At 35.5% G+C, this 18,468-nt stretch overlaps 3 protein-coding genes across 4 annotated transcripts; 2 read left to right on the top strand and 1 right to left on the bottom strand.

Moving 5' to 3' along the window:
• Positions 1-643: 643 nt before the first annotated feature.
• LOC120258379 lies at positions 644-2,292 on the top strand. 2 transcript variants are annotated; one of them, XM_039265751.1, is made up of 2 exons: positions 644-729; positions 1,890-2,292. In XM_039265751.1, exon 2 carries the CDS (start codon positions 1,898-1,900, stop codon positions 2,180-2,182), a length of 285 nt encoding a protein of 94 aa, XP_039121685.1. In that variant the 5' UTR covers positions 644-729; positions 1,890-1,897; the 3' UTR covers positions 2,183-2,292. The 2 variants fall into 2 exon arrangements, with proteins under 2 accessions (XP_039121685.1, XP_039121684.1); XM_039265750.1 differs by lacking the exon at positions 644-729 and adding an exon at positions 801-834.
• Positions 2,293-2,452: 160 nt separating this feature from the next.
• Positions 2,453-4,856, bottom strand: LOC120258377 (pentatricopeptide repeat-containing protein At5g46580, chloroplastic). Its single transcript, XM_039265749.1, is given in 2 exon segments — positions 2,453-4,207; positions 4,209-4,856. Coding segments are annotated over 2 exon segments (2,064 nt in total). The 5' UTR covers positions 4,601-4,856; the 3' UTR covers positions 2,453-2,535.
• LOC120258177 (pentatricopeptide repeat-containing protein At4g21190) lies at positions 4,599-7,765 on the top strand. Its single transcript, XM_039265530.1, has 8 exons — positions 4,599-4,613; positions 4,742-4,857; positions 4,972-5,042; positions 5,101-5,171; positions 5,464-5,562; positions 6,063-6,206; positions 6,329-6,541; positions 7,105-7,765. Exons 1-8 carry the CDS (start codon positions 4,599-4,601, stop codon positions 7,528-7,530), a joined length of 1,155 nt encoding a protein of 384 aa, XP_039121464.1. The 3' UTR covers positions 7,531-7,765.
• Positions 7,766-18,468: the final 10,703 nt, after the last annotated feature.

Genomic DNA, 18,468 nt, shown 5'->3' with positions numbered 1-18,468 from the left:
TTTTTTGGTGTATAATCACTACGAACGCAGTACGGAGTGTCAAATTGTTATGTATGGCATAAACCTCCATATTTACATTTAACATAAAATAAATTGGTTATAAATATTATATTTCTAACATCCTAATGAAATCAAAGTCAAAGTATTCTCCCTAGACCCAAAACAAAGACCAAATTTCAAATGTCTGACAATTGAAATATTAAATTGTCCGTGGTTGTGGCCTCGTGGGTAATTCATTTTTCAACACCGTTCAAAATGTCCTATATTTGAAATTAAACTCTATTAAGTATTAACTCCAACTAAAAGAAGATAATCACATAAACAGTTAAGCACTGCCAAACCAACAGAAAAATAGTTCCTTATTACTAAACCATCAAGATAATCCGGACAAACCACACATAAACAGTCCAGATACTTCTATGAATCTAAATTAAATCAAATTTTTATTCTTATTCTTATTTTATTTTTAATAAACCCCACACTAGAAACACGAGGTACATAGCAGTTGACCACTCTAAGCACTACGTGGCAATTTGTGATTGATCTAACACAGCGTGACGTGGATACACGCTGGCATAGTGCTTTATGGGCCCCACAGATAAATCTATATCTATATATTTAAAGGTAAAAAATATCTATTAATAGGCGAAGCAGAAGAGAGATTGGGATCGAGATTTAAGGGCCGGCGAACAAGGACGACGCTCAGAGATTTCCGTCGGAAAAAAAAAGGTTCGTCTTTCTCTTTCTCTCTCTTGTTTTTGACTTTTTTCTTCTCTCCTTTTTATCCTTTTCTATTCCGATCATCGCGTTTGTGAATGATCAATCTATTGATCGGTGAGGAGGCTTTTGTGCTTTTGTTTTTCTGTTTTTTTTTTAAATTATTATTATTGAATGATTTGGAGACAGGAAAGCGATTCTTTGATTTGTAATTGTTTTGAAATTTTGATGTGATTATATTGTTATGCAGTAATCTATGCTAGATCTATGTGAAAGAGAATAATCGATTGTTTGCTGGTTATTTTGAAGATTTTGGATTTGGTCTTGTTCTATTACAAATCTGAAGGTTTTATGAGAAATCATTTTGTGTGTATATGTACGGCACGTAGCGTGGAGATTAAGATGTTGTTTAAATTGTTTATGATTGAAAAAGATGTTTTTTTTTTGTTAATCAGTATTGAAAAATCTAGCCTTAATTGAGTAGGTTTGCTCTTGTTTATGGAGCAATAGAAAACGGAAAAGAAGTGTTTGAATTGGAGGAAATTAATAAATTGAGTTTACAGGAGTTGGAGTGATCACATTGAAATCAGTTTATCACATTGGGGCAAAGAGTTGGGACTTAAAACAATTCTTGTGCAAGGTTTCAAGCTAGTGTAATTCCTCACAATCAAAGTTAAATTTCATATCTTTTTTCTTTTTATAAATAAATTCATGTCCATTTTAGGGTTTTGTACTTGTTCACGGAAAAAGTTAGGAACTTGGGACTTCAACAAGGTCCCAATCATAGAATGCTAATTTGTAAACTTGTAATTAAGGTTTGGTCTCATGCCCTATCACAGTAACTTAAAGAAATAAGTTAGTAGTGCATTAATGCAGAATTTGAAGAAAAGAATAAGATTTGATAATGAATTGTTATCTTATACTTTTCAATGTTTTATACTCCTTAGATTTTATTATACATCTGATGTTGATTAGCTCATTTTTAAACTAAATAGCTTCAAGCTAATTGACCTAATTAACATCCAATATGGTTCGTATTTGTTCTCATATGTTTGTTTACCTCATGTATGCTTGCATCGCCTTATATACCTTCATTTGTTGAACTTGTTTGTTTGCACCATTATATTGCTGAAGGCGACATAGTATTGAAGAATTTAGCCTAAATTCTGCAGGTTGTTATATGGATTCCGCAACACCGAGGCCAGAGGTTTCTCAAGAATCTGCTAGGGAGTCACTTATAGCAATCTCTCAGTCTATTCCAGAGAATACCTTCGCCACCGAAGATTCTACACCTGTGAAATCAGCTGACGCCAATGGCTCTGGCTTAAAGGAACACATTGGAAGTGGCTCGGATGACTTCCGATCAATGCTAATCTCCATATCATATGCTCCACCATCTCCGGAGGCTCAACCACTACCAGAAGCTCAACCGTTGCCGCCTACTCTGGAAAACCCTGCCACCTAGTTAACTATTTCTGCTTGTGTGGACCTCTGTACTATTATCAAGGATGCATGCTTGTATTTGCTTTGTATGAAATAATTGATTTGCAATAGCCCTTTGTTTAATTTGATGAACTTAGCACTGGACTTCATACTTATTCCTGTATATACACATAAATGTGATCATGATCATTGTAAATCTATATCAGTGATTTACAGATTGACAGGTAATGATGATGCTGTAGTTTATATATACACAACTCTGTTTTCATTTGATGGAAAATGGGAAGATATATGGACGAAGAAATTTTGATGTAATTCAAGGAAAATTTTATAAATTGTGAAAAATAATACAAGTGGTGCTAGTTACTGCCCAGTTTATGCAGCAACAGCTGTGGATGCAGTTCTAGACTCAAGCCATGAAAACAAGTCATCTTTTGATGCAACGAACCACCCGGTCCGGCCTTCATCCTGCTGGAAAGGTGCAGCCAGATCCTTCAAATGTTCGGCGAAAGCACTGGTCAATCCTTGAGAGAACTTATGAATTCCAGAACCAGTATGCACTGCAAAGACCTGTGGGAACACCTTCTCATTCTCCGAAGAACTGGACAGAGCTTTCATCCACTCTTCAAATGCAGTCTTTGCTGCACCAACAGACAACGACCGGAGGTTCAACGACCATTCATCAGATCCCTTCTCATGCAAACCAGCATACAATCCATAAACAGTCCCTAGATACAAGAGCTCACGAGCTCTCTTCGAAGGATAGCTCCTATTCCGGCACACGTCAATCAAACAGTTGCAGAAAGGTCTTCGAACATCAACACTAGCTTCATTGAGCAACCCCTGAAACTCCTCTTTCACAATAGCAAAACCAACTTCTTCACTGCCAAGCATCTTGACAAACTCGACAAGCCGAGCATTGCTTTTCTCCAAGCAACTAAGCACGGCATCCACCTCCCCGTCCTCGCACAGCGAAACTAGAGAGAGCAAGCAGCAGCACAACCGTTCATCGGGCTTGATCCCTCTCTGCAACGCAATGTCAAACACCTTCACTGCATCTCCAATCCTCTTCCCCTTACCTAAGCATTGTATCAAACAAGTAACACCCATGACATTAGGTTCCACTCCTCTGTGCAGCATTTCATCAAACAGTTGGAGTGCTCTCTCTACCTTGCCCACACTCCCATATATTTTGATCATGGCCGTGTAGCTCCATCTATCCGGCCTCTTCATCTCGCCGAACAACCTCTCGGCCTCATCCACCAACCCAACATCCGCGCACATACTCAACAACGTGTTGTATAGAATGAAATCCATCGGCCACTTGTTCGACCTCATTCTCTCCCACAGCTGCAGCGCGTCGCGGCTCCACCGCGCCTTCCCGTAGATCTTGATCAGTGCCGTCAGCGTCTTCTCATCCGGCGACACGCCGGCGGACACCATATCTTCGAACAAGCTCCTCGCCAACCCCGGCTTCCCGGCGTTTCCCAACGCTTCCAGTAGCGTGTTGTAGACAATGAGGTTTGGCTTGACGCCGAGGTTGTCCATCTCTTGCAGGACGTAGCGAATGCCGTCGTAGTCACCGGCATGGCCGAACATTTTGGCGAGCACTGAGAAGGCGACCTGGTCGGGAATCCAGCCAGCGGCGCGGGCTCTCTCGTACAAGCCGATAACCTCCTCCTTCTTGCCGAGCTTGGCATAGACATCGAGCACGGCTGAGTAGGTGACCTCGTCCGGCATGACGCTGGTCTCGTACATCCGTTCAAACCAGAGGATGGCCTTGTCGAACTCGTGGCAACGCTTGGCGGTGGTAATGATCGTGGAGTAGGTGACGTTGTCCAGTTCGATGCCGAGGTCGAGCATCTCATGGGCGAGTTGCTCGACGAGAGAGAACTGGCGGCCAGCGCGAAGGGCTTTCATGGCAACGTTGTAGAAGAGGGTTTCGAGGGGGGAGGAGGAGTTGGCCTTGAGATAGAGGAAGAAGAGGTGAGCTTTGGACCATGGTCTGAGGGAGTTGAGCAGGACGAGGGCGTCATCACGGGAGGGAAGTAGGAGAGGCGGCGAGAGCAGCGGGGAGGTCGGAGTCCGGGAGGGAGGATAGGGAGCGGGAGAGGCGAGCAATGGAGGGTAGGTTGGGGTTGTGGGAGTAGGGGCGGCGTTCGTGGCGGCGGAGGGAGAGGACGGAGGGTTTGGGACGGGAGGGATTGATCCAGATGGGCTTGGGAGGGTGAAGCTCGTCAATGGCGGAGGGTTTGGGGGAGTCCTTGAGGAGAGTGACGGCGAGTGGCTTCAGCTGGTCGGAGAGGGAGGGAGTCGGCGGTAACGGTTGAGGCGGCGGTGCTCTAGAAGAATTGCAGACGATGGTGGCTCTGGGGGAGGGTTTGGAGGGGAACTGGAGATCGAGGAGGAGCTTCGGCGAGGTCGAGGACGCCATCGCCATGGCGGTGATGGAGGTGCTCGAGAGTGAGACCTCTTTTCGAGAAGATATAGCTATAAAAATATCTTATCTTGTTGCTTAGCGGATTCGGGTCTGAGAGAAGCCTCAACCTGAATCCGATAACTCCCGATATTTTTATCCAAGGTCTCTCTATTCGCGAACGCGGGCGCTGGAGTTCCTCCCCGCCGCTTCGTTGGTCTCTCTTCGCCGGAGACGAAGAAGAAGAGATCTTTGGGCGTTGTTTTCGTTCGGAGAAACAGGTATGAAGTTACTTGTATTGGTTCTGACTTCAGTGATGTATCTTCTGTTGATTGGTCCTTAGAAACCTTGTTAGGGTTTATGGATTGATGAGTGGGTTCTGAGTTTTGTTTTAGTATGAATTGGGAACAAAGTTTGAACTTTTGTTTTGAAATGGTGATGAGATTAATGGAAGGTGCCACTGTTTGTATATGCATTGCATTTGATGATCTGTTTGTCTATATTTTCAGGATGCTTGGTTTGAGGTTTCCGCATTTGTGTCCCGCCAGAACTATTAATTTTGTGCAATGACTCCGGAAAATTGAACTCTTTAGTGGTGAGATTTTTTTGCCGGTGTTTTTGTGGATTTTGTTTCAAAGCAATGATGATGTGTGTATGAAGCTCTATTGAAAGCAATAGCCAATTGTGAGTGTGCTAGTTTCTGTACTTTATATCTTCATAGTCAAAAATAAATTCTGTTGGTTGAGGGGATAGAACAACAATGCATGCACTATCTCAATGCAGTTGGTTTTTGAACTAATTGCATTTCTGGCTTGTTTGACCTGAACTGCAAAGTGGCTTCATAGATGTAACTCTTTTAGTTTATGCATTTTGTTTGCTTATGTCAGGTATGTGATGCAAGAGGTCCTCGACCGAGATATCCTCGTGTATGGAAATCCCGGAAAAGAATTGGCACCATTTCAAAGTCACAAAAGCTTGTTACTTGTGTAAGATACTTTTCCATATTCATGAGATTCCCAAGCTTTAGTTTTCTTAAGACTGCTTTTGAGTTCATGTTTGATTTCTGCATATGTTTTCAAATACTCAGAAGACTGCTTTTGAACACCCTTCCATTGTAAAGTAAAATTAATGGGAAGAACATATGCTATCAGCTGCATGAGTTTCTATACTTAAGACTTGTTCCACATTTTTCAAAAAAATTATGAAAAATAATTGTAAGCATTCAAGACTCGTTAGTGATTGTTTTTGTGGCGCTCAAAACAAAAGTTCATGATGCTTATCAAAAACATAATAGTTTAGAAACTGGTAAAGAAACGGTTGATAGCCTCTATATATCTGTGTTTGTTCCTGATGCAGGACGCTATGAGGTTCTGGTTCTGCTATTCATACTTCTACTTTCTTCATTTGTATCCCTACTAAACACAAAGAAGGATATTACAGAGCATTGTTCCCCATGTAAAACTTTATGTTGCTTATAATGTTGCAGATAAAAGGACTTTCAAATGTCAAGGAGGAGGTCTATGGTGCCCTTGATTCTTTTGTTGCATGGGACTTGGAATTCCCTTTGATCGTAGTGAAGAAGGCATTGAAAACGCTTGAGGATGAAAAAGAGTGGAAGAGGATAATTCAAGTACCAACCTTCATATTCTTTCTGATTGGAAATTATGATATTAGATGCTGCTTCAGTTCATTTTTTCCTTCCACCTTCTTGGTTATTGTCCTTATATATGAGATTCTCTTTGGGACTTGCAGGTGATAAAGTGGATGTTGAGCAAAGGGCAAGGGAAGACGATGGGGAGTTATTATACATTATTAAATGCTCTAGCCGAGGATGGAAGGCTTGATGAAGCTGAAGAATTGTGGACTAAGATTTTTTCAAGAAATTTGGAATGTCTGCCTCGTGTTTTCTTTGGCAAGATGATATCAATATACTACAAGCATCAGATGTATGAGAAGATATTTGAGGTATTTTTCCTACAATCACCATTTTTGTTTTCCTAATCACAAGTTTAAGTTCGTTCCTAGCAATTGCTTGAAATGTCTAACTGGTGCAATTAAATCTTATGATACAATATCTTTGAATATGTCTCCATAAGCACCATGGTTTGCACACCAATATGATAAATAACTGCTGCGGTGATGTACATGTTGTATTTGACATGGACCTCTTAATCTGAACCTTCAGCCACTCTAAAAAATTGGAAGGAACTCTCCTGATAGGGCACTATGTTAAAATTTTGACCGGATACTTGATGGTGAAAAGAATGAAGGAATAGTCAATTACATCGTAGTTTTTCACAAACACAACAGTTCAATGTTTTTCAGCTTTCTCTTTAATTTCAGATCCATTCACTCGAAGTTCATTTCACACCAGGCTTGGACCAATACTCTGCTAGAATTGCTATGATTTTAGTTTTATTGTATTGCTTAATATGCTTATAACTTTGTTGGATTGATTGACATTCTTAGTTAAAATCCGTCTTCCATTTCAGGTGATAATACTGGTTAAATTTAATTTCTTTTTGCAGGTATTTGCTGATATGGAAGAACTAGGTGTCAGTCCTGATAAAAGGATTGTAGATTTGATGGGTAATACCTTCCAAAAACTGGGCATGCTGGACAAATACGAGAAGTTACATGAGAAGTATCCACCACCCAAATGGGAATACCGGTACATCAAAGGCAAGCGTGTGAGGATCAAAATGAAAAATCTAATCGACAGTTATGGTGAGGAGCCTGAGTATAATCTTCTCAACCAGGATGCAGAATCATCCTCCGACCCAGATGATCTACAAAAGACACGACATCAAGGTGTAGGGATCAAAGTGGAACATCTGACTGACTCTGAAGGGGAGCAAGATCTTCAAATCCGTTCCGGTGAGGAGCCTGAGCATAATCCTCTCGATCACGATGCAGAATCATTCTCTGACCAAGATGAAACGGAAAACATCTAACGGACTCCGATGAGAAGCAGCAAGATGAACACCAAGTACAACTTGAAGCCAACCACAAACAACCTAACATTGCAAATCCTTAAGAGATTAACATCATTGTGCATCTCTCTGACTGTTTCATGGAAAACCTGTATTTTATCTGATATCTAATTGTACTCTGATCACATTCCAATGTTTTTGGTTAAAAATCATAGATCTGCGTGAAGCATAAAGCAGAAAAAGCTAAATATGGTCAGATATTCAAATGTGCTTTATTTCACTGATATTGTTTGTCTGAGAAACAGAGTTTTCATGACTTCAGGCACATTTGATACACAGCAGCAGCAAGCTCTGCCATGAGATCTAGCGAAAGTCCTGATGATTGATGGCCCTGATCCTGAGAGACTTGGGAGGTGGGGGCAAACGTCTGCGTCCTCTTCTCTCACTGCCACCGGACTCCACGTCAGCATCATCACCACTGTCAGCATTGTCAGCATTGGGCTGGGCCTCAATTGCAGCATTGGCGCGCGCATTGCTCTTAACGGGCTTCCGCTCACTTGAACTTGGGCCTCGCCCCTTCTTCTTCTTGGCATGACGAGGCCCACAACCATATGGAGCCTTGTCACAATCATATACAATGTTGCTATTAGTGTTTAACTAATAATATTAACATAAAATTGTTGCTCTAATTTATAATAGTACATTATTTATGATATCAATAGCCAAAGTTTGATTTGGTTCTTACTTATTTCTAACATATTTTGGTAAATTATATTACATGTGTAGTACTTATCTATCTACAAAATAATTTCCATCGATAACGACAAAACAAGTTCAAAATAGAAATACAAATATGCAAAATAATTCCATTGATAACGACAAAATCAATTCAAAATAAGGAATATCGTTACTAACTACAAAATAAACCCAGTACAAAAAATACCGTTGGTAGCGACAAACTAACCAAATATAAACAGACACGAAATACACTAATAAAGATAAGCAATCCATCAAAGCATCTATTTATTTATTTATTTAATCATGTGAACAAGCTAATGACTCATGTCTTTACTCACGAGACATATTCAAATCTCAGCTTACATAAAGTAAGAGTCATAACTAGATTGAGGTATTAACTCTGGCCCATGTGTGCCCCTTCACCGCAACCAATGTTACGAGAGGGAGTTGATCCTTCAAACATTTCTCCGATTTATTCAGTCAAAATCCTTCTTCAAGTATAAAGCTATACATCCGTAATAAAAAAATTATTACTAAAATTATTCTTGATGCATTATTTGTAATCTAAAGTGCTAAAAGAATTCATGTGAATTTTTAACTAATTCTTTTATGCAAATTATTTACTAACTTTAATAATTGATACCTTGACTTCTCATTATAAATAAAACTAAAATGTGGCATACTAACCTGATACTCATATGGTTACAAAATAATCTTATTAATGATCCTATCGATAATGACAAAATAAACTCAAAATTAAAAAAAATTACTGTTGATAACGACAAAAATTAGCATAAAATTATTATTAATAATGACAAACATATCAAACATAAATAAACACAAAAACAATCATAAATACAAAAAATCAAAAAAATCTTTCCCTAGTTCTTTTAATTAAAATTTTTGTACAACCATAAAACCATTGATCCATAATAAAAACCATAAAAGAACCAAGATCTGATCAATCCCCCATAGATCTCCACTTCCTTTCCTCTTTTTTCTTGATATATTTAAATGATCAATCTATTTTTACAGAAAAAAAAAAAAATAAAACCCCCCCCAAAAAAATAAATCCTTGACAAGAACAAGACCCTCCCATTTTTTTTCCAAATTTGGTTCAACCATTTAAAGGTTTTTTTAAGATTCTTGTACCATCATTAAACCTTCAATCAATCAAATCAATCAATAAATAAATAATAGAAATAATAGAAAATAGTACTAGTACTTCAAGTAACAGAAGTGTTCAGTGATGCATGAAATTGCGCATATGCTTGCTACCTGTGGCCTCTTGGGCCCAACCCTCAATTTGGGCGGCTGTGCAACCTCACCCACCTGCTTTCCATCCTCACCGCTCATCAAGCTCTGGACGGTCGTGATCTCACTAACAGCTCCCAGAGGCATCAGACTCCATTTCCTCTCTTTCTTTCTGTCTCTATCTCTTTCCCTTTTTTCTTCTCTGACCCTTATTTTATAATAATAATAATAATAATAATAATAATAATAATTAATAATTAAGAGGTGGTAATGGGAGTAGTGATGGAATCTTTGGGGTGAGTTTATCATGAATAAGCACGGATATCTATAGATATGTGTGGATCTCTGCCGTTGGATTTGAGTTCGGTCGTAGGTTTTTTGACACATTGACACGTGTTGATATTACCACGCTTGACTTTTTGAAATGAACTTCTTGTGTGAGTGGGAATGCATTAACTGCGGGGATGGTCTGGATGAAGGCATCTATTGGTTGTGAGATTACTGTTTTGACCTTGAAAACGGAAGACCTATTTGAAGATTTTGTGGTGGGGTTGGTACACGTGTTCGCTATCCACCACCTTGTTTTCAGTGCATATCTGTCATTTCAATTTTCTTAAAAAAATATTTAATTGTTTTAATTATTAAAAAATAGACAGGATTTCTTGCTTTTTCTAATTTTCATAAATATTTTATAATTTTTTTAAAAAAATTGGGTCATATGTTGAATATGTGAGAATTTTTCTATTTTTTGATAAATAATTAGAACTAATGTTAGATGTACATAAATAATAATACTACGTGAAACATTGATTGATGTTGACTGTGGAAAGCAACTGAAATTCAATTGAAATTGAAATGTGTTTCACAATAACATGATTTTTAATAAATTAATCTTTTAAATAAATTAAATAGTATAAATATAAATAAGTAATATGGTTAAATTTATAAGTTTGTAAGAAAACTGCTTAGACTATTTAGTCCCTTAGAAAAGAAAAAATGACATAATTTAACTTGCATTTTATATTTTTAAGAACTATTTGGTTTGTAGATTAAAAAAATTATGAAAATATATTTCTAGTGGATTATATATTAGATTTGAGAATTAACATTAAAAATAAGTATTATGGTTAATTTTATAAGTTTGTGACAAAACTGATTAGGCTATCTAGCCCAGTAAAAAGGAAAGAAAGACATAATTTCACTCTCATATTATATTTTTAAAAACTATTTAGTTTGCGGATTAAAAAAAACTATGAGAAATATATTTCTAGTGGATTATATTCGATTCCAAAATTAACATTAGGAGAACATGATTTCACTCAATAGCTGTGCGCAACCTGGGTGACCCCAAAACATAGGACATTTTAGAAGTTTTTCATTCAAACTGTTTTTTAGAATATATATCTGATTGTAAAGGAGTAACTTCATTTCAAACTATGTCTTTTCCCATTTATTTTGATTCCAATTAAAATTAAACGTGCATTGTTTTTTTTTTAGTTTTCTGCAACCCATGATTCAATACTATGATTATCAAAAGCGACTTTTGGATTTTGGTACACTTTTCCTAGTACTAGTGGGGGCACTCTCTCAACTGAAAAGTACTATTATATTCTATGGCACTCCAATTTAATTGAGCTTTTACTGACAAATAATTCCTATGCGCAGGTATTTTCTAAAAACATTATATATATATATATATATTGATAAAAGTGGATAAATCACGGTTTTATTAAAATAAAAACAGACCAAACACAAAGCAAATAAGAAAAGCAAAAAACTAGAGGTCTCTCACCAGAGGTGAGGCACATAGGTAATAAAGAGAAATAAGACAACAGAAATAAGAAAAGAAAAAAGAGGAAAACAACCTAGTTGGTGAAGCCACCGTCTTGAGGTGTAGGCCCATTGAGGGTGACAAGAGGAGTGACCTACTCCAAGGCTTGATTTTGTTCTGCGTCGCCACTTTGAAGTGAAACCCTTGTGCTTATGAAGTTAAGAGAGCACTTTATCCTCTGGGATGCCTCGTCTAATGAGTGTTGGTGACTATCTGCAACTGTTGAAAACCAAGAAAGAAGCAAATTAGCAGATTTAACTATGATAAAATAAGATGGTAACGCATTAAATTGAAATATTCGATTATTTCTTTCCAACCATATTTCCACATTATGGCTCTTGAACTAAGGTCCAAAAGAGTACGAATTTGAGAGTGAAGAGATGGAAGCCATGTGGTCCATATATTAGAAATGGAGGTAGGAAATCTATATAGTTTGAGAATTTGGGTGAAAAAGGACCAAACTCTTTTCGAGAATTCACAGTCAAGGAATAGATGTTCCACAGTCTTAGAAGCCTTGTGGCAGAGGACACATGTATTTGTGGCATTTTGAGTGTTACACCCTTTTTTGAAGAGATTTGTAAGGGTGAGAAGCTTATCCTCCCAAGCTAGCCAGCAAAATAGAGAAATTTTACTTGGGCATTTAATTTTCCAGAATTGGGGATAGAGTGGACTACGGGCTCCACCATCAATTAGAAACTTGTACAAAGAATTGACAGAGAAGGATCCATTTATTTTTCAAATGTCCAAGTGTGGAAATCTTCCTCGTCACTAGAGCAGTCAGGAATTGCTCATAAAATAGGGGCTAAGTCAACAAGGGTAGATGTGTGAAAAAGCGTCTCTAATGAGTTAAGTTGCTGGTAGAACCGTTGGATAGTTATCCATGGTGAGATGCAATCGTTGAACAAGGATGGCCAGAGATCTTTTAGGATTCGCCCAGAGTGCCATCTATCAAACCATAGAGAAGTATTTGATCCATTTTTAACATCTTTAGAGACATAAGTGCGAAAAGGAAGCAATGCAGAGTGTAGCCCTGTCCGAAAAGAAAGATTTATTTCTTGGTGGCATTTGGAATAAAATTCCAGTTGAGCTTCTAGTCAAGTAATTGAATTTAATGATTTTTTTGCCCAACAACTATTTGGGTTAGAAGAGAGTTTCCACCACCATTTTCGGAGAAGGGCATGTTGAAATGCCTGGAGATTGAGAATTCCCTAACCACCCATAATTCAAGGTCTGCAAATTCATTTCCAGGTGATCAGTCTGATTCCTTAAGAACCCAAATTTGGTCCTTTCCATAGGAAATCCCTTCGAACCTGATCGATTTCTCTAATTATCCAAACTGGAAGTTTGAATACTGACATCCAATAAACTGGTACAGTTGAGAGAACTGAGTTGAGAAGAGTCAATCGACCTCCAAGAGATATGTAAATTGCCTTCCAAGGTGTTAGTCTTGAACGAACTATTCCAATGAGATTTTTCTAATCTAACCGCCTTGGCCGCCTTCCAGAAAGGGGAACTCCCAGGTATGTAAGCGGGAGGCAGTTCCTAGAGCAATTGAGGATCATGGCAAATGAGCTGAGTGGTTGGAAACCATAATTTGTAGAGAATAAACAGCTTTTGGAATAATTGATGGAGAGGCCAGAGGATCCTTCAAAGAGATAAAGGATTAATTTGATTATTTGAAGATCTTCTTGTCCTCCTGAAAAAAAATGATCAGATCATCCGCATATTAAAGGTGATAGATGTTTACATTTTGGTCCAGTGGGACTCCCACTAGAACTTTGGAGCGAAGAGTGTGGGTAAACATTGTACTTAAAACATCTGTGGCCAGAGCAAAAATGGAAGAGGGAAAAGTGGGTCGCCTTGTCTTAATTCTCTTTTGCAATGTATGTAACCCTGAATTGTTTTATTGATGATAATCTATCTTTGTAAAATTAAGAATGGTGTGAATCCAAGACAACCATTTGGGTCCGAATCCCCTTGCAGCAAGGATTTCCAGTAAGAAGTTCCAGTCGAACGAGTTAAATGCTTTTGCAAAGTCCACTTTGAAAGCATACCCAGGAAGTTTCCTTTTCTGAAGGTTGAAAATCATTTCTTGAGCATCAATGATGTTATCAGAAATACATCTTCCCTTGATGAAGCCTGATTGGGATTCATCCACAAGGTCCCCGTTCACTGTGCTTAATTTGGAAGCAAGAATCTTAGAGATGATTTTGCAGGTGGAGTTTAAGAGGCTAATAGGGCGGAAGAAATGTTTTTAAAACCAGACCAGATAGCGAACCGGTCTCATATTGGGTCACGGGTCAGTCGGTCCAACCGGATGACCCATCCTGGTCAGACCTGATGACATCATAAATAAATAAATAAATAAATATATATATATATATATAATAACGAACTTTATCATATTTTTAATCATAATTATCTTAAATATTTATTTTAGTATCATTACGATTTTATCAAAATCATTGAAGATTCAAATAATTAATCTAGGAGAAGCAACAAATACAACCCCTAATTTTTTTTGTTTTTTAATCTATTAATCATAAATAGATGATGATAACCACATAAGTTAAAGCCATCAATTAAAATAAAAATATATAATAAAATAATTCCTAAATGATCTATACCTCTTAAACAATCTACAAGTTTCTTCTTCCTTCTTATTCTCTCCAAACCCCAAAGTTTCCAAGAATCCAAACAACAATTTTAACAAATCAAAACTCAAAGAACATTATGAAACCAAGACAAAAGGAGCCAATTCCCTAAGTCCATTCTTAAAATAATAATAATAATAATAATAATAATAATAATAATAATAATAGTTTGGCCAGGTTTGACCGGTTCACATATTGGTCAACAATTATACTAAAACCGGACCGGGCTATGGGGTCGATTCCCGGTTTTTCCGGTCCGACCGGCGGTCCTCTCCACTATTAAAAACAATGGGCGGAAGTCAAATATTTCTATTTGAGCGCCTTTTTTAGCTATAAGTGCAATGTGAACCCAATTCAAGCGTTCAAAATTAATAGTTTCCTTATAGAAATCTTCACATAGTTTTACTATTGTATCCAGAATTATGCTCCAGTGTTTCTGATAAAAGAAAATTGGGAATCCATCCGGTTCTGGAGCTTTATTTGCGTTTAGGCTAAATACTACATGTTTTATTTTTTCTAAACGAAAGTGGTGGTTCAAGAAAAGAGAGGTCAACTCTTTCTTTATAACGAAAAAGATTTTGCCAATCCAAAAAAAATCGATTAGAAATTGGAGTTCCCTAACTATTATTAGCTCTTCTTTTATTATTGTAGGATCACTTAACTATTACTGGCAGTTCCCTGTGATTTTAATTTTTTTTAATGCATTACTCTCAAACTTTTTATGTATTTCCTGACCCTACATGTTTATACTTATAATCGCTTTTCTTTAAAAAAAAATTTAATTTTCAGTGATTTATTTATTTATTTATTAAAAGCATTGTGATATCCAGATCAGGTTTTTTTTTTGAAATATTATATATTTTTAAAATAATTACGTAAATGAATACTTTTTAAAATAATTGCCGATTTAGACAAAATAGTCATTAAATCACCGTTTTTCCCTTAATCAAAGGAAAACGGTAAATCCTTTACTGTTTCCATTGGTTTTTATTTTTTTATTTTTTTAAAATTTTTTATACAATTTTTATTTGAACCTTTTAAATGTTTTGAATCACATTTTTTTTTTTTTATAGTTTTTTAATATAACATTTTTTTATATTTTTAACCTTTTGAATAAAAAGGAACAACAATCAATGCACTATTTAGAAATGCATTGTACATTTGAGTTTAATACTGTTTTTATACTATTCTCAGGGGGTCTAGGTGTTGGTCATTTGTGGGAGACAGTGATTTCACTCTTCTAGGGTTACAAGGTAGAGGAATTTTTTTAGGAGGTCTATAAGTCACCGTAACTGATGCATCTCCATACTAATAAACGACAAGTACCCCATTAAAGGATGGTCAAAAAGACAGATAGGTAGAGGGTGCACTAGTTACAATGATTTATAGACCTCCAAGAAAAATTTCTCTACCTTATAACTCTAGAATGGTGAAATCAGCTGTCTCCAACAGGTGACCCACACCCAAGTCTTGAGAACAATATAAGAAGAGTATTAGACCCAAGTGTACAATGTAAGTTACTATGGGTCTAATACTCTTTCTGTATTTGTTGTCTATTAGTAGGGAGATGCATCAGTTACAATGAATTATAGAGCTCTTAGAAAAATTCCTTTACTCTGCAACCCTGGAAGGGTGAAATCACTGTCTCCCACAGATGATCAACACTCAGGCCTCGAGAATAGTATAAGAACAACAGTATTAAACCCAAATGTACAGTGTATTTTTGAATAGTGCATTGATTGTTGTGACTTTTTATTTAGGGGTTAAAATATTAAAAACCTATAAAAAAAAACAAAATTGTAATTCAAAACATTTAAAGGGTTTAAATAAAAAAAAATTTATAAAAAAAATTAAAAAACCCAATGAAAAACGGTAAAGAATTTACCGTTTTCTGTTTTCCGTGCAAAACATGTAAACGTTAAATCCTTTACCGTTTTCGTTTGATCACTGTTTTGCCTAAATCAGTAATTATTTTAAAAACACTTATTTACGTAATTATTTTAAAAATATATAATTTTTTTTTTAAAAAAAAAGCCTCCGGATCACATTAAGATAGAAGAGTTTTAAAATAAATCCATAGTAGCTCTTTAATAATAAAGTGTTACACTTCCTCACACTCACGCTCTCTTTATCAAAACATAGTACTGTGCAATTAACTCATTTTATAAGGAAAAAATAATTAAAAAAACTATGGAGTAGTGTGTAAGTGCATAATTTGTGGGTCTTTTCAAACCATCAATTTTAGCATAAGAACTTGGCCACAAGAAAAAGTGCCACTATTTTATTCAATGTGGCCCCATAGTTTTGGAGTTATTTTTTTGTTCTTTTCTAATATTTAAAATAAAGGAATTAAATAAAATAAACTCATAGAACAAATGAAAAGCCAAAGCAAAGGAAAGATGTGTATTATTTTTATCATGTGAGTACTAATTTCATGAATTCCATGGTCCATTGGAAGACCAATTGGCATCGTTGGTGAATCCATCCATCAAACCCTACACAAAAAAAGCTCACCGAAAGTTTAAGACAGCTAGGATTAGATAAGGGTTTTTCAATCCTTCCAAAAAAGCCTAATTCTCTCATTTCATTTTCTATTTATTTATTATTTTTGTTTTAAGTTCTTGACAGACCATTACTTAATGCCTTTTGATGTTGATGGTCTTTCGTCTTTGTTTGTATAATTATTGTTAACTTTTTCTTTTCAGCTTAATGTCTATTTTGTTCAAGTGGGACTAATCAACTATATATATATATATATATATATAGTTGTTAGGAATGTTATCAGCGAGAACAAATGATAAATAAAAAAAGTGATTAATTATCAATATATAAAATCTATACAACATTGAATAATAAATGATGCAACGTAAATCAATGTGAAATTTTAATTTATTATTATTATTATTTTATGTGAGTTGGTACTAGTTAAGGCTATGCCATAATTCAAATATGATGTTTAAAGTCAACAAAAAGACAGTAATGAAAGAACAAATGGAATTCTTTATGACATGGCTTGAAAGCCCCTTCTTGTCTATTATTAATCATATACATAATGATGATATAATGCACTTTTTTTTCCTTTATTCATTCTATGAAATTAACATCATCTCCTCATGATAAAGCAAAGTGATAAATGCTTACTCTGTATTTATTTATACTTTAAAAAAATGCTCTTATTTAAGATCTATTCAAACATCCATGTCACCATTCACACTGACTGTGATAATTTTTCTTTTAATTAAAAATAAAGACGATATTGACTCTAACATATACGGAAATATGCTTGTTTATTTGTACGGTAATATATTGGAGTTGATGCCAACTTAGATTATAATTATCTAAATTAATAATATAATGTTTAAACAAATTATTAGTTTGATATTAAGTATTAACAACATGATTGTGAACTGAACTAAATACAAAGTTATACCATACAAAAATATTAAATATAAGATAACAATCTTTAAAGCAGTTACATAGATAGAAATATTAATTTAGAAATAAAACTATATATATATATAACTAATGGAGACTAATAAACTATATTGAAGACTATGATAGTTTAAAAGGTATGAGTTTATTGTAATGGTCTAAGTGAGCTTTATTCATATTGAATCATGTAATAAATTAGGTTCGATAGGAGTCAAAAAATCAACCATTGATTTCATACTTACCGATATTTTTATCGCTTTTTTTTATTAAGGGGAATGAATCAAAATAAGATGTCACATAGTGATGTTATTATCAAAGGACCAAATTTCTAATCATGTGGCAAACTTGTTCAAAGCTTAGAATTCTAATACCTCCATTTTACTACTTTTTTATAAAGAATTTAATAAAGTGAATTAGTGCTAATATGGATCAATTCGTCCAATTAATCAGCATAATAATAAATTTATCATGCATAAGCACTGCGGTTGGTCTACTCTTCATCGTCAAACTTAACCACAGGGCCATGATTACTAATATATTTAAATAAACAGTTATGCTTATATGACTCTTATCCACGTAAGTCATTAACTTGCTTTTTCTTTTCTTTTTCTTTTTTTTAAAAAAAAAACTATTTTTTCTATCATTAGGAAAAATATGGTCCCAAGATTTTCCAAAATAGTGATATTAATTTAAATAGTTTCATATAGTTTAGTTAAATAAATATTGCCTTCCTCATGAGTGATGCTTATAATCAGGGCTGTTTATTATTATTATTATTATTATTATTATTATTATTATTATTATTATTATTTGTTTTTTCCCCTACTTGTTTTACTATATCTTGGTTTTATTACTCTGCATTATTCAATGTCCTCAAGACCCTTAGGGAATGAAAAACCTCATTTCTAGAGATTCTGTTTGTTGTACCCTGTCCTGATTTAGACCTCGGGCCTATTTAAATTTTTTTATGCTTGCATTAGGGATAAAATGGTCATTTTGCATTAGTGGCATATTTGCATGGTACCCATGATGGTTGTGTGATAAAACCAA

This window comes from Dioscorea cayenensis, chromosome 4, assembly GCF_009730915.1.
Source record: "Dioscorea cayenensis subsp. rotundata cultivar TDr96_F1 chromosome 4, TDr96_F1_v2_PseudoChromosome.rev07_lg8_w22 25.fasta, whole genome shotgun sequence".
NCBI lineage: Eukaryota > Viridiplantae > Streptophyta > Magnoliopsida > Dioscoreales > Dioscoreaceae > Dioscorea > Dioscorea cayenensis.
The sequence above is the reverse complement of the archived record's forward strand: the minus strand, read 5'-3'. Positions and strand labels throughout refer to the sequence as shown.